The sequence below is a fragment of the Mesoplodon mirus genome, assembly GCF_964341445.2.
Source record: "Mesoplodon mirus genome assembly, chromosome: 14".
Lineage (NCBI taxonomy): Eukaryota > Metazoa > Chordata > Mammalia > Artiodactyla > Ziphiidae > Mesoplodon > Mesoplodon mirus.
Genome location: NC_138990.1, coordinates 69,564,393 through 69,578,241, shown reverse-complemented (window position 1 = coordinate 69,578,241; position 13,849 = coordinate 69,564,393). Strand labels below are relative to the sequence as shown.

The 13,849-nt window shown below is 41.7% G+C and overlaps 2 protein-coding genes across 2 annotated transcripts in view; one reads left to right on the top strand and one right to left on the bottom strand.

Moving 5' to 3' along the window:
• ACYP2 (acylphosphatase 2) overlaps window positions 1-13,849 on the bottom strand; it is a 172,931-nt gene that overhangs the window by 36,787 nt on the left and 122,295 nt on the right. The window lies entirely within an intron of this gene.
• Window positions 7,526-8,486, top strand: TSPYL6 (TSPY like 6). Its single transcript, XM_082642763.1, is given in 6 exon segments — window positions 7,526-7,780; window positions 7,783-7,836; window positions 7,839-7,927; window positions 7,931-8,011; window positions 8,015-8,080; window positions 8,083-8,486. Coding segments are annotated over 6 exon segments (711 nt in total). The 5' UTR covers window positions 7,526-7,692; the 3' UTR covers window positions 8,416-8,486.

Below are 13,849 nucleotides of genomic sequence, written 5' to 3'. Positions count from 1 at the left end.
TTCCTTTCTCATTTTCCAAAATGATACTTTTTATTACCTTAGAAAATGGGCCTTATTGACTAACAAGTCACTGTTAATCTTCTCCAAAATAAGTGAATTCATCCAAGGTTCTAGGACTCCCCCCAACCCCAAATTCCTTGGAATTTTGCTCCATTGGTTAATTCCCACTTGCCTAAACCAGTGCGCTCTCCCTCCCAATGGTTCCCACCCTCACTTTAAGATGAACAAGCCCGGGCTTCCCTGGTGGCGCAGTGGTTGAGACTCCGCCTGCCGATGCAGGGGACACGGGTTCGTGCCCCGGTCTGGGAGGATCCCACATGCCATGGAGCGGCTGGGCCCATGAGCCATGGCCGCTGAGCCTGCGCATCTGGAGCCTGTGCTCCGCAATGGGAGAGGCCACAACAGTGAGAGGCCCGCGTATCGCAAAAAAAAAAAAAAAAAAAAAAAAGATGAACAAGCCCCTCTCACTGGCAAGTAAAATCCTCTACCCTGGATTCTCTTCTAGCTGTTCCCCTATCTTATTTCTTCTCTTTGCACCCAAGCTTCCAGAGATGACAAATCCCTATTGATGAAAATGGAAACTCTGACTTTCCTCTCAGACATAATAATGACTTTATTGGGTGCCTCTCTGTGCCAGACACTCTTATAGGCCTTAACATTTTTTTTCTTGATTAAAAAATACATGAATAATTCATGCTCATTATAACAAATCAAACAATACAGAAACAGATAAAGACAACAATACAGAAACAGATAAAGAACATTCCCCTGCCCAAGCTCCACATCTTATTTAATTGTTGCAACCACCATGAGAAATAAGAATTATAGACCATATTTTATATAGATGAGAGAATTGAGGCTGAGAAAGGCTCAGAGTGTACCCTGCAGTGTTTAACAGAAAGAGCTTCGGAGTCTGATTATCTGGGTTCATTTCCTGACTTTGTGATTTTCTATGTGTCCATGAGCAAATTCCTTGTTATTTCTGTGCCTCAGTTTTCCTACCTGCTAGTTCATAGGGTGCAGTGAGGATGTAACGTGCTAAAACATAAAAATATTGCTGTTTCTAAAGAAAAAAAGATCAAAAAGAGAAATTATTTAAAAATGACAGCTAAGAAGAAAATACTAAGAATTAGAGCAAAACTCTGCTCACCATTCTGCTACTAATGTAGAGCCTGAGTTTTTAAAGCTGCTGGAAATTTCTGACCCCAAACTTGCTCATACTGCAATGAAGACACCATCAATGCACTTTGTTTTTTAAGATCACACTATTTTTTAAAAGATCCGATAATATTATTTCGATTTTTCATGATTAGCTGAATTTTATTCATTTGCTACAGTATCAATTTCATTATTTTTAAAAATTAATTTTATCTCAGTTAGGCTAGAATGATTATGTATGTTTAACATTTAGATATTACAAACATTTTACTTAGTGTTTTGACCTATATTTTGAATTTTTGTGATGGCTCTGTGTATCCCTGGCTGATTTGGTCACCCCTGTCACCTGGCTCTCCCCCCGACCCTACACAGACCTCAGCCTCTTAACAGTTTCATTAGGCACAATAATGTATATTTGCTCTCTATGAGTGCTGTAGTGGTAGAAAATGATTAAATCATAATTATTAACTTTCCCAGAGTAACTCATTACCCACACCCTGGTAACTCAAATATTTTCTCCCTACTTCTATATTTATATGCTATTTCTAAGAGGCAATAGACTGCAGCTATAAAGCTGCTTGGTTAATCACTCAAAGCTTCTTTTTTACCATTTCCTTTGCAAACACAGCTTAATGGTCTTTCATGGGAAACAGAGGAAATTAACAAAGTGTACATCTCCTTCTCCTGTCTACCAACATTCTTTTGAGTCTTAAGTACCCAGGCCCTCAGCTTTCTAAACTGGGTGGCCTAGCCCAAAGAACAATATTTCTGTATGCTAAGTCACTAAACAAACATACTTGTTTAAAGAATTTAGGTCAAGAATGAGAGATTCCCTTCAAAACAAGTAAGAACCGAACAATATTTGAGGAGTCAAAGAAAAATAAGACTATACAATTCACAGGGTCTTTTCATTCATCTTATATTAAGTTTATCTTTTAAAACGTCACGCTGTTTCTGTTTCCCAGAGAATTTAAACATTCACAGTTCTGTGATGTGCAGATTTGTGGCTAAACTGTACTCTTCCCCAAAAGCCATCTTCTTTCTTTACTCATATTTCTTCTTTTCTTTCCTTTTTCTTTCTCTTTCTCTCCCTCCCCCTTCCCTCTTTCTGCTTCTGGTTGACTAGATATTTCTGAGATTTTGTACTAGCTCTCCTTACTCCCCTTAAAACATTTTTTTATAGCCAGAATGTTTCAAGCCCAAAGTTGAAATCATATTTTGTTCTTTTCAGTAGTTTCTAGTCCATACTCTAGGACACAAGCAGAATGAAAGACCCCAAAAGAGAATAACATTTCGCACTGAACTCAGAAAGTATTATCACTACTCACTTTCCAATTTTCAAAAACATATACATTCCTTGTTTTTGATCAGCTAACATATGTGTGACTTTCTTCTGCACACTTTGAGAAAGAAAAAAATAATAAAATACAGGCTCTGTGACATTAAGTAATATCAAATTCTAAACTTGTCTGCCTTTTGACTAACTAATTTAGCCAAAGGAGGTGGTGTTTTATAATTAACTTTGGCCCTAGAATACAGACCCAGCTTTAAATCTCCTGGCATCAGTTTAAATCACCTAATACCCTGCATTCTTGCTATTCTCCTGTCATTTCTCCCTCATTTCTCAAGGATTTTAGCTCCTGGCTTATTCTCACTTCTTTCTCATCTTATCTCTCAGTGATTTCAATATACACATAGGTGATCCACCCAGGCTTCCTGGTACACTGACCTCGTCCCCTGCAATGACCTCGTCCTCAATATGCCTCATTGGAGCCCAAGTTGGATGGAGGAGTAGGGTTCTAACCAATCCCCTGCAGTCCACTCTCAGACCACTGTCTCTCATCCTTCTAGCTCACTCTGGTACTTAAACCCAGGGACCCTTCAATTCCCTGGGTCTTCCAATCCATTGATCAGGCCACCTTTTCACTGCCCCCTCCCTATATATCCTTTACTCCTCTAACTTAGATTCTAAGATCAAGATTATAATCATTCTCTTGCCCTTCTTGCTTCAGCTCTGACTAAATCCAACTCTGCTTACTCATGCTGCACCTGTAAACTGAATGTGGCTGAAGAGAAATTCACAACCATGCCAATGTGCCTCACTTCAAATTCATGATCTTAATGCTGTGTGATAATCATACCATATGTCGTAGTCCAGTCACTCTTTGATTCTCTAGAAAACTATTTCCTACCCCTCTGTCCCCAGACTCCCACTGCCTCATCCTCTCTCTCTCTCACTTGAGTTGAATCTTGCTTTCTCCTTTACTGAGAACACTGAAGCAAACAGAAGAGAATTTCATAGACTCCATCATCACTTCTACCCACCAACCAGCAACTACACCCTCATACTTTGCCTTCTGGTTCCCATAGGTGAACTTGTCATGCTCCTATTAAAGGCTGACTCCTTCTCCCCTACATAGGCACTAGATTCCATCTGCTTTCACCTATTCAAGGACATCCCTCCAATGATTCTCCTTTCTCTCTCCTACATTATTTTTGCTCCCTGCTGAATCATTCGCAACAGCATGCACACATACTTCTTTTTCTCCCATTTTAAAGACGTTTTCTTTGGCCCACTCTCCCCACCAGCCACCATCCCATTTCTTTGTAGCAAAATGTCGAGTCGTATATACTTGCTATTTTCACTCTCTCCCTTATGGATTTTCTCTTAAACCCATTACAGTCAAGCTGTCACCCTACCACTCCTCTAAAACTGTTCTTGTCAAGTGATGACTCCGTTTATTTCCCTTTTTGGCAAATTCCTCAATAGAATTATCAATATTCACTGTCTCCAATTTCCTTCCTCCCATTCCCTTTAAAACCTATTCTGACCTCCATCACTTTTGTTGTAAAATCCATTGGTCAATTCTTGTTTTACTTAGCCTATCAGCACCACGTCACACAGTTGAACACTTTCCTTTATACATTTGGCTTTCAGCGTACTGCACATTTTCAGATTCCCTCCTACTTCACTGGTCTCTTCTTAGTCTCTTACTGGTTCTTCCTCTTCTCCCTGACCTTGTAATTTTGGAGGCCTCAGGGCTTGGTCTATCACTGCTCAAATCCTTGGTGATTTCAGCAAGCTTTAAATACAGCTTTAAATATCATGTATGCTGATTATTTCCACATATGTATCCCCATCCCAGACCTCTCCTGTGCTCCAAACTCCTAATACCCACTTGGTATCTCAACTCTGTTGTCCAACAGTCATCTCAAACTTAACATGTCCGAAAGCAAACTTCTGATTTTCCTGCAAAGATCTGCTCTATCATAACCTTCCCTATCTCTGCTTCTGGCAACTCCATTCTATCAGCTGCTCAGGTCAAAATCCACAGAGTCACCCTTGACTTCTTTCCTTCTCTTATACCCCACATCCAGTTCACCATGAAATCATGCTGGCTCTACCATCATACTGTAACCACTATCCACCTCCACTGCTACAACATGGTCTAAGAAATATCATCTTTCACCTGTATTACTTTGATAGACTCCTAAAAGATCTCCCTACATCTACCACTGGCCCCACACAGTCTATTCTTCACCCAGGAGCCAGAGTGATCCATGCAAAACATGAATCAAATTTTGAGTCCTCTGTTCAAAATCCTGTAGTGGTTTCCCATTTCACTACGAATAAAAGACAAACTTCTTACAATATCATGTAAGATTCTACTTGATCTGGCCTCTCCCATTCACCCTGCTCCAGTCACACTGATCTCCTTTTTGTTCCTTGAACACCCTAAGCATGCTCCTGTCCTAGGGCCTCTGCTTAGCTCTTCTCTCTTCCTAGAATGCTCTTCTTCAGAATATCCACTTAGCTAAATCCCTCATCTTATTTGAATCTTTGCCAAAATTTTATCTTTTCAATGAAGTTTCCTCTGCTTACCCTATTTAAAACTACAATCTGCTCCCCACTCCCTACCCCCAGGACTCTCAATCCCCTTACTCACCTCTACCTATTGTTTTATCCATAGCACTTATCACTTTCTAATATGTTTCATTTACTTTTTATTATTATTATTTATTGTCTTTCTCCTCTGCTAGAAACTCCAAGAGGGAAGAAATCTTTGTTCTGTTTAACAATGTATCCTAAGGCCCTAGAACAGTAGTAGGCATGCTATAGGCACACAGTAAATATTGAATGTTTAATAAGGAAAAGAAATAGATTATATGTTCCTTGAAGGTTAGGTAGTATCTGCCTCAAAATTATTTAGCCTCATGCTAACTTTGTAGAAAGATTCTTTTTTTAATAAATTTATTTATTTATTTTTGGCTGTGTTGAGTCTTCATTTCTGTGTGAGGGCTTTCTCTAGTTGCAGTGAGCGGGGGCCACTCTTCATCGTGGTGCGTGGGCCTCTCACTGTCGCGGCCTCTCTTGTTGCGAGCACAGGCTCCAGACGTGCAGGCTCAGTGGCTGTGGTGCACGGGCTTAGTTGCTCCACGGGATGTGGGATTTTCCCAGACCAGGGCTCGAACCCGTGTCCCCTGCTTTGGCAGGCAGATTCTCAACCACTGTGCCACCAGGGAAGCCCGAAAGATTCTTTTTAAATTCTTGATTCTATTTATTATTTCTATGTCTATTTAGGCCTTTCACTGCATTTCAGTATTGATGAGCTATACATTTCCATGAATTCATATATTTCATCCAAGTTTGAAAATGTACCGGCATTGGGACTGACATATACACACTACTATATATAAAATAGATAACTAATAAGAACCTGCTGTATAGCACAGGGAACTCTACTCAATACTCTGTAATGGCCTATATGGGAAAAGAATTTTAAAAAAGTGGATATATATATATATATATATATATATATATATATAACTGATTCACTTTGCTGTACACCTAAAACTAACACAACATTGTAAATCAACTATACTCCAATAAAAATTAAAAAAAAAAGAAAAGAAAATGTACTGGCACAAGTCTGTCCAACATGTTCTCTTATATTTCCTTAAATCACTACTGTGACTGTATTTTTCATTCCAAATATTGTTTATTCTCTCTCCTTTTATTATTAATCTTTGGTTGATACTCTCTATTGTCTTTCATTAATTTCTCCTCTTCTATTCATCATTACCTCTTCTCTACTTTCTTTGGCTTAACTCTGCTGGTCTTGTACACACCACTCAAGTTATAGTCTGTGATGAGTGAGTGATACAGTGCTCACCAATATTTCCAGTTTCCTTCACATTCCAATCTCAGGGGAGGATTATATTTCCCTGACCCCTTGAAGCTAGGCAAGGCCATCTGACTAGCTCTGGCCAATGACATACGTCACTTTTAATGGAAACATCTAAAAACCTATGCATGGGGAAAGGATGGTCTCTTCAATAAATACTGCTTGGTCAATCAGATGATCATATGGGAGGAAAAATGAATCTTGACTCCCCTCACACCATTCACAAAAAGCAACTCCAAATGGATTGCAGATATAAATGTGAACGATGTTAGAAAGGCAAGATCTCTTAAACAGGACACAAAAAGCACTAATCTAAAGGGGAAAATGATAAATTGGAATATATGAAGATTAAAAACTTTTGTTCATTAAAAGGCATCATTAAGATAGTGAAAAAGCAAGTCACGGAGGGAGAGGATATTTGCAATACACAGATCTGAAAAAGGACTCGTATCTAGCACGTATAATGCATTCCTACAAATCAACATGAAAAATATAGAACACGCAATGGGGAGAAGACTCGGATACTTCACAAAAAGAGAATATCCAAATGGCAAAATCAAAACCACATGAAAAGCTTCCCAATTTCTTAGACACTGGGTAAATGCAAATTAAAACCACTGTGTAACACCATCACACATACACCAGAACAATCCGAATAAAAAGGATGGCAGAAGCCACAGAAATAGACTCTAAGAGACCGAGAGTGGGTGCCTAGAGACTGAGGGTGAGTATCGGGAAACTGAAGGGTGGGCTGCGCAATAGGCTGGTTTGCATGAGTAAGTCTTTGGTTAGGAAAACAGATGCCAACAAACAGCTGGTCGGGCTGCTAACAACATAAGTGTCCCTAATGGGGCCCAGGGGATCCCTCTCCCCCAAACCCGCAACCTCACTACTCCCGACCATGCCCTGGGCGACCTGGACCCACAGCAGTGCCAGAAGCTTCTAGAGGAAAGGAAGATGATGCAGGTGATGGTGGAGACGAGTGAGGGCAGCTTGGAGATCAAACACTCCCACCGCCCAGCTTCCGGTGGAGGGGGGCGCCATGGGCTGCGGCCCTACTCCCCAGATCCCAGTCTCTGGGGGTCGTGACCATGGAGCGGCCGAAGCGGGGCGGGAGGAGGTCGTGCCACCCGGGGAGGGTGTGGAAGCAGCCTCTGCCTCTGCGGCAGCAGAGCGCAGACTAAAAAAATGGCTTTCAGCGTGAAACTGGTGGGGAGAAGGCCCTAGAAACCTGTGGCACAGAGCGGTCAGAGTCTGAGCTGATGATGACTGGGGCAAAGGCCGCGGAAGCGAAGACTGAAAGGGGCACCATCTTCTCAGAAGCAGTGGACGAGGAGGAGAGGTTGAAATGGAGGAGAAGCCAGTGGCTGAGGAAATGGAAGTGGTGGAGGAGCACAGAGGGGTAAACGAGGTGAAGGACGAGGCAAGGCTCCAGCCCAGAGTGAGGGTCTCCACCTGAGTCCCCTGGAGGCCATCCAGCTGGAACTGCACACCCTCAGGCTGACCAGGCCTCCCTCCAGTTCGGGCGCAATTTTGGGCGCATGCGTCAACACTACCTACAGTGGAGGCACATCCCGGGCTTCTGAGTCACTACCTTTTGGAACCACCCACAGCTATCTGCCCTGATTAGAGGCAGAGATGCAGAGATGTTCAGGTATGTAGCGAATTAGGAGGTGAAGGAACTCAGACATCCTAGGATGGGGTGCAAGTTCAAGTTCTTCTTTCGAAGAAACCCATAATTCTTCTTTCCAAAAACAATTGGATTGTGAAGGAATACGAGGTCAGGTCCTCGGGGCACGTGGTGTTTCTTTCCACTCCGATCATATGGCACCCGGGCCCTGAACCCCAGGCTTTCCTTCCTAGGAACCAAGACCTCATGTGCAGCTTCTTTGCCTGGTTTTCAGACCACAGCCTTCCAGAGTCTGACAGGATTGCTGAGATTATCAAAGAGGACCTCTGGCCAAATCCACTGCAATACTACCTATGGGATGAAGGAGCCCATAGGGCTAGACTTCTCCAGACAAGGGAGCCAGTGGAGATATCCAGGCCCTTTGGGTTCCAATCTGGTTAACCTTTGCTCTTGGAAATACTCTCACACAGGTCCCCTACCACCTCCTGCTGGACCTAGGCCTTAGCAACAGCAAGGGTATGCCTTTGACTCATTTTGTGCTCACCTTTCCACACCTTCCCTCCACTGGACATTCAGCTCTCTCAGCTTTCAAGATTGAGACCTTCGTGGCTATGCTGCTCCACTTCCCCGTGGCATGCTGTTGTGCATTAATATCACGTGCTGCATGGTGGTAGTTCACACTCTTCTAAGCCAAATAAATGACGCTACAGATGGCACTGCCTTTGTCTGCACTGCTTGGACCCTGTTTGTTCCCAAGGCTTCTGGTCTAGTTACTACCATCTGGATTTCCAGCTATTTTTAAGAGCCTGTTTTAATCATTCTGCTCTGCACATGGCCTGTGGACAATTGCTGGGCATTAATAAAGTCAAGAGAGAGAAGCAGTGGGCTGCTTGGTCTCTGGTTTATGCAACTCCGTTGCTCTTCCTGCTTCTCTGATCACCTAATGCTGCCTGCTACTGGCTACACCCACCCCCTTAGGCTGCCGCCTGCTGGCTGAACATTTTCTAGACCATTGTCAGCTCCACTTTCTGGTTTTTGGTAAACAAGGATCTTCAGAACTGGTGGTAGACCCAGGCTTCCTGCCATCATATAAAAGACCTTTCTATTTCTCCCCTAAAAGACCTCAATTCCTCACCATCACTCAGGAACCCTACTGACTGTCAGGCAAGTGGTTGAGGTGACGAGTTAGACCCTATTTGCATGGCAAGGAGAATGATGGTGTCCTTGCTAAGTACCAGGCTTTCTCAGCCTCAACCAGTGAAGCCATACAAAAGTTAGGTACTTTTATTTGTCTCCCTTCCTCATCCTGAATAGGAAGAAGTGCCAGCAGTGCCAGGGTAGGTGTACAGTTTCTCTTCTATTTCTCATCTCCCTCTCTTTCTCATATCACTTCTATCTCTCTTTTTTTTTTTTTTTTGCTGTACGCGGGCCTCTCACTGTTGTGGCCTCTCCTGTTGCGGAGCACAGGCTCCGGACACGCAGGCTCAGCGGCCATGGCTCACAGGCCTAGCCGCTCCACGGCATGTGGGATCTTCCTGGACCGGGGCACGAACCCGTGTCCCCTGCATCGGCAGGCGGACTCTCAACCACTGCGCCACCAGGGAAGCCCACTTCTCTTTTTAAAAAGTGGTAGCTCAGAAGCATCTGCAGAAGCAGGTTTTTCGGTTTAACTTGGCTCTTTATCATTTCCAGAGGCAGAGAGATGGTCCTGTAAAGGAGACTACCAGAGCTCTCAGTCCCTCTCTGCCTTCTTCCCAGCCCTCACCCATCTATAGCAACGCCTAGTTGGTTTAAAGAAAGACATACATGGAATGAATGGATGGAAGAACTAAAGAGATTGTGATGGATGCCCTCCCTGAGAAGGAAAACTGAACAGACGGCCAGAGGCAGAAATGAGCCAGGGGAAATATGGGCCTAGAATAAACGCAGGATTGACTAAGAGCGTGCAAGGAAGGGATACCTTCTCTTGTTAGTGGTGATAGGAGGAGAAGTACTTTTCTCAGGATTGGCATGGGAGAATTGAAGGTGGTTGAAGTGCTAACTATGTTGCCAAAAGATGATTTTTTTAAAGAAATACAAACACTGCAACTTCGTGTGTTTTATGTAGAAAATTAATACCACGCCCTTAATTTCACTAGTATTTAGTAAAACCTTATTACTTTCTCTGTTTCTGTTTACTGGGAAGATGTGGTTGTATAGATTTTCTTTTGCTTTCCGTTAGGAACATTTGGAAGAATGTTAATTTCTTTTTGGTACAATATGGAGACTTTTGTAAATATTCACACAGTTTTCAACTTGTTTCTGTTAAAACTGTATCTTTAGAAGTATAATTTGAATAACTTGGTCTTATCAGACTCTGAAGACTTTGGAAACTGTTGTCTTTATGGAAAAATAACCTACAAAAAATTTGTGGCTCTGATTGTCTTGACAATTCACCCTGGTAACAACGTAATAATTGATGTATCTCTTTTCCTAAATGGCAAAAATACTTGTGAGATTGCTCTGTAAAATTGGAAGTGTACCACTGGCATATTTATCTTTCCTTATATGTACCTTGGTAAAATAAACGCACGTCAGTGTGAAAAAAAAAAAAAACTAAACTAAAAGGATGAAAAATAACAAGGGTGGAAGAATACACAGAGAAACCAGAATGCTCATACACTTCTAGTGGAAGAGTAGCTTAGTACAGATACTTTAGAAAATTGTTTGGCAGTGTCTATGCACATCCTCTGATCCAGTTCTGGGAATATACCCAACAGAAATACATGCATTGCATATATTCACAAAGACATGCATAAAAGTGTTTATAACAGCACAATTCTAAGAGCAGGAACTGCACCAGCATCTATCAACAGTAGAAAAAGTAAGTTTTGAAATACTCACACAATGGAATACTATGAGAAATAAAAAACTATGCCTATGTACAATAATGTGAATGAATCTCACAAACATGAGGTTGGATGAAAGAAGCCAGTCACAAGAGTACATGCTGTGTAATTCCATTTATATATGAATTTTAAGAACAGGTAAAACTAATCTATGGTGGTAGAAGTTGGAATAGTGATTACTACCAAGAACAGTGAAGAGTCTGAGATTTTGCCCTGCTTACAAACTATTATGTTCCCTGCCTAGTTAACAGCTGCTGAGTCAAGAGACAAAGAACCTTACAACTCAATAGCCAGTGTCAGTATTGCAGCAGCTTCTTGAGCCCTGCTTCCTAATTATGCAACATGAAGAAAGCCAGGTGACACCTGCACACACGCTGGGTTGCATGACAGGAGAGAAACCCTGAGTTTAGGTAACCTCAGTTTTATAATGGGAAGTAAACATGCCTACCCTTTGCTTTGAAGGGAGACATCTTTAACATACTAAACAGTAAAATAAAAGACAATAATAAGACACAATCTCTATTTTTTCAAGACTTAAGCAAAACTGCCCTTTTCTCTGGAGAAAAACACTCTCTCTTGTCTTCCAAGGCTATTCAAATAAACTTGAAAGGGTACTCTGAACAAAGTCAGGTGGTATCTCTGCTCACAAGATGTGCAGAAGTATCAGAGACCCATGATAATTGTCTCCCAACAGTTGTGGGGTGGGGGCGGTACCCACTGGCTGGAAGGGAGGAGGATGGTGGATTCTGAAGGGCTGGGGATGTCTGTCTTGATCTGGATGCTACATACATGGGTGTATTCAATCTGCGACACTTCATTGAGTTGTACATTTGTGAAACATATTTTTCTATATGTATATTTAATAAAATATGCTTGCTTAAGAAAAACAAAAATTAAAAAGAAACCCAAAGTAAGCAAAGAAAAATAAAACAACAAAACCCCCCACCATCTTTTTGGAACTTCAGTGCTAGAAAATGACCAATTTAAAAGTATGTTTCAGATTTTTGGTGGGGGGGGGGGTAGGCTGTAGGTCCATATATTAGAATTCTAATAGGATCATTTACTGTACCACAAATGGTTAAAATCCATTTCCTGGGGGGCGGGGAATTTTTATCTAGGTATGGGCCATCAACCTTTAGTATTTATATTGTTCCTGCCCTTTCTTTTTTTTTTTTGGCGGTACGCGGGCCTCTCACTGTTGTGGCCTCTCCCGTTGCAGAGCACAGGCTCCGGACGCGCAGGCTCAGCGGCCATGGCTCACGGGCCCAGCCGCTCCACGGCACGTGGGATCTTCCCGGACCGGGGCACAAACCCGTGTCCCCTGCATCGGCAGGTGGACTCTCAACCACTGCGCCAGCAGGGAAACCCGTTCCTGCTCTTTTTATCAACTGACTTTTATCAGAGTTGAGTTGTAAACAGTTTATTTAATTATGGTTTGTGATGGTTCATTTTCAAAGCTTAGTTCTTCCAGCTAAATACATGATAAAAGCCAAATATTATTTAGTTCTGTTGCTCAGCAAGGATGATGCTATTTCTGAGAGGCCCCATCACATTCTTGCTTCTTAAGATGGTCTGCATCAAAGTTTCATATCCTTTCTTTTTAGCCCTCCCTCTCTGAGGTATAAATATTTCACTGAGTTGAAAACAGAATTTCAAACTACACCTTTGGCACATACCATAGAAGACTGCAGTATTAACAGCAACAAAATCTTCTGTAAAACTAAAGAAATTATTTGGTTTGGCTTATTTGAGCAAAACCTTTCCATTTCTGTATATAACAAGGTATTTGGGGACAATAAGGATAATTCAGTGTTGAAAATGGCAGCAGGTTTTTTTTTTTTAACATAAAGGATATAAAAGCATGTACTAATATGTAAGATTAACTTATTGCCTTTGAAACATAAGGTAGACTTAATTAGGCTTTTTACAGTTCTTACTATCAATTCATATCACACATTATAATTTTAAATGGCATCCATATGGATGGCTTGCCCTGAATTTTCCAATGGCAAAATTTTCTCTTTGCTATTGGTAGCTAGAAGCATAAGAGATGCAGGATACTTTGATTTATGTAAAGGAGTCTAAAATTCAAGTTTAGTCTGTCTTACCAAAATAGGTGAGGATGGGAAAGGTGGTAGGTGGGATTTTTAAATTTAGCATTAAACTAGAGTCTAGAGCATTAAACTAATAGTGCACTGAGTTATAAGTTGGGGCACCTGGGTTCTAAAGGGCTCTGCTGTAAACTAGGCAAACCAATTAATTCTAAAGACAGTTTTCCTCATCTTTTTAGTAACAAGTTTGAAGCACCATTTCTTCTAAATCTGAAGACTTACTTACCCCTTAAATATAAGCTTTCCCCAAGGTTCTGTGGCCTCCCCCTGGCTTACTTTATCTCTGCTCTTCCTGGGTGACCTTAGCCACTTCCAGAGCTTCTGCCATCACCTTTGAGAAAATGACTCAAATTGGAATCTCCAGCTCTTACTCTAAGATCAGGGCTTGACATGTCCTTTTGCACAATATTTCCAGAATTGCTCTCTTCCTTTCCATATCTATTTTTACTTCAACATCTCTTGTCTACATTACTAAAAATCTCTAGGCTTCCCTTCCTGAATCTGATCTTTCTCTCCCCATCATTCACACTACTGACAAAGTGATCTAATCCCTTTTGTACAAATATCCTTGTCAACACACCACTGCCTGCAAAAGAAAGTCCTAACACCCTACTATTGCATTCAAGGTCAGCTACAGCCAAGTCCCTCCCTAACATTCTTGCCAGCGTCTACTCACATTGGAGTCCTTGCTATTCCTCAAGCAGCCCAGGCACTGTCTTGCCTCCGTGCCTTTGCTCATGATGTTCCCTCATCGTGGATTCTCTTCCCCACCTCCTTATCTTTGGAAATCCTACCATTCCTTCTAAATTCAATTCAAATGCCATCTCCTCTAAATAACCTCTAAAACCTCCTACTTCCCATAGCATTTTATTTCAT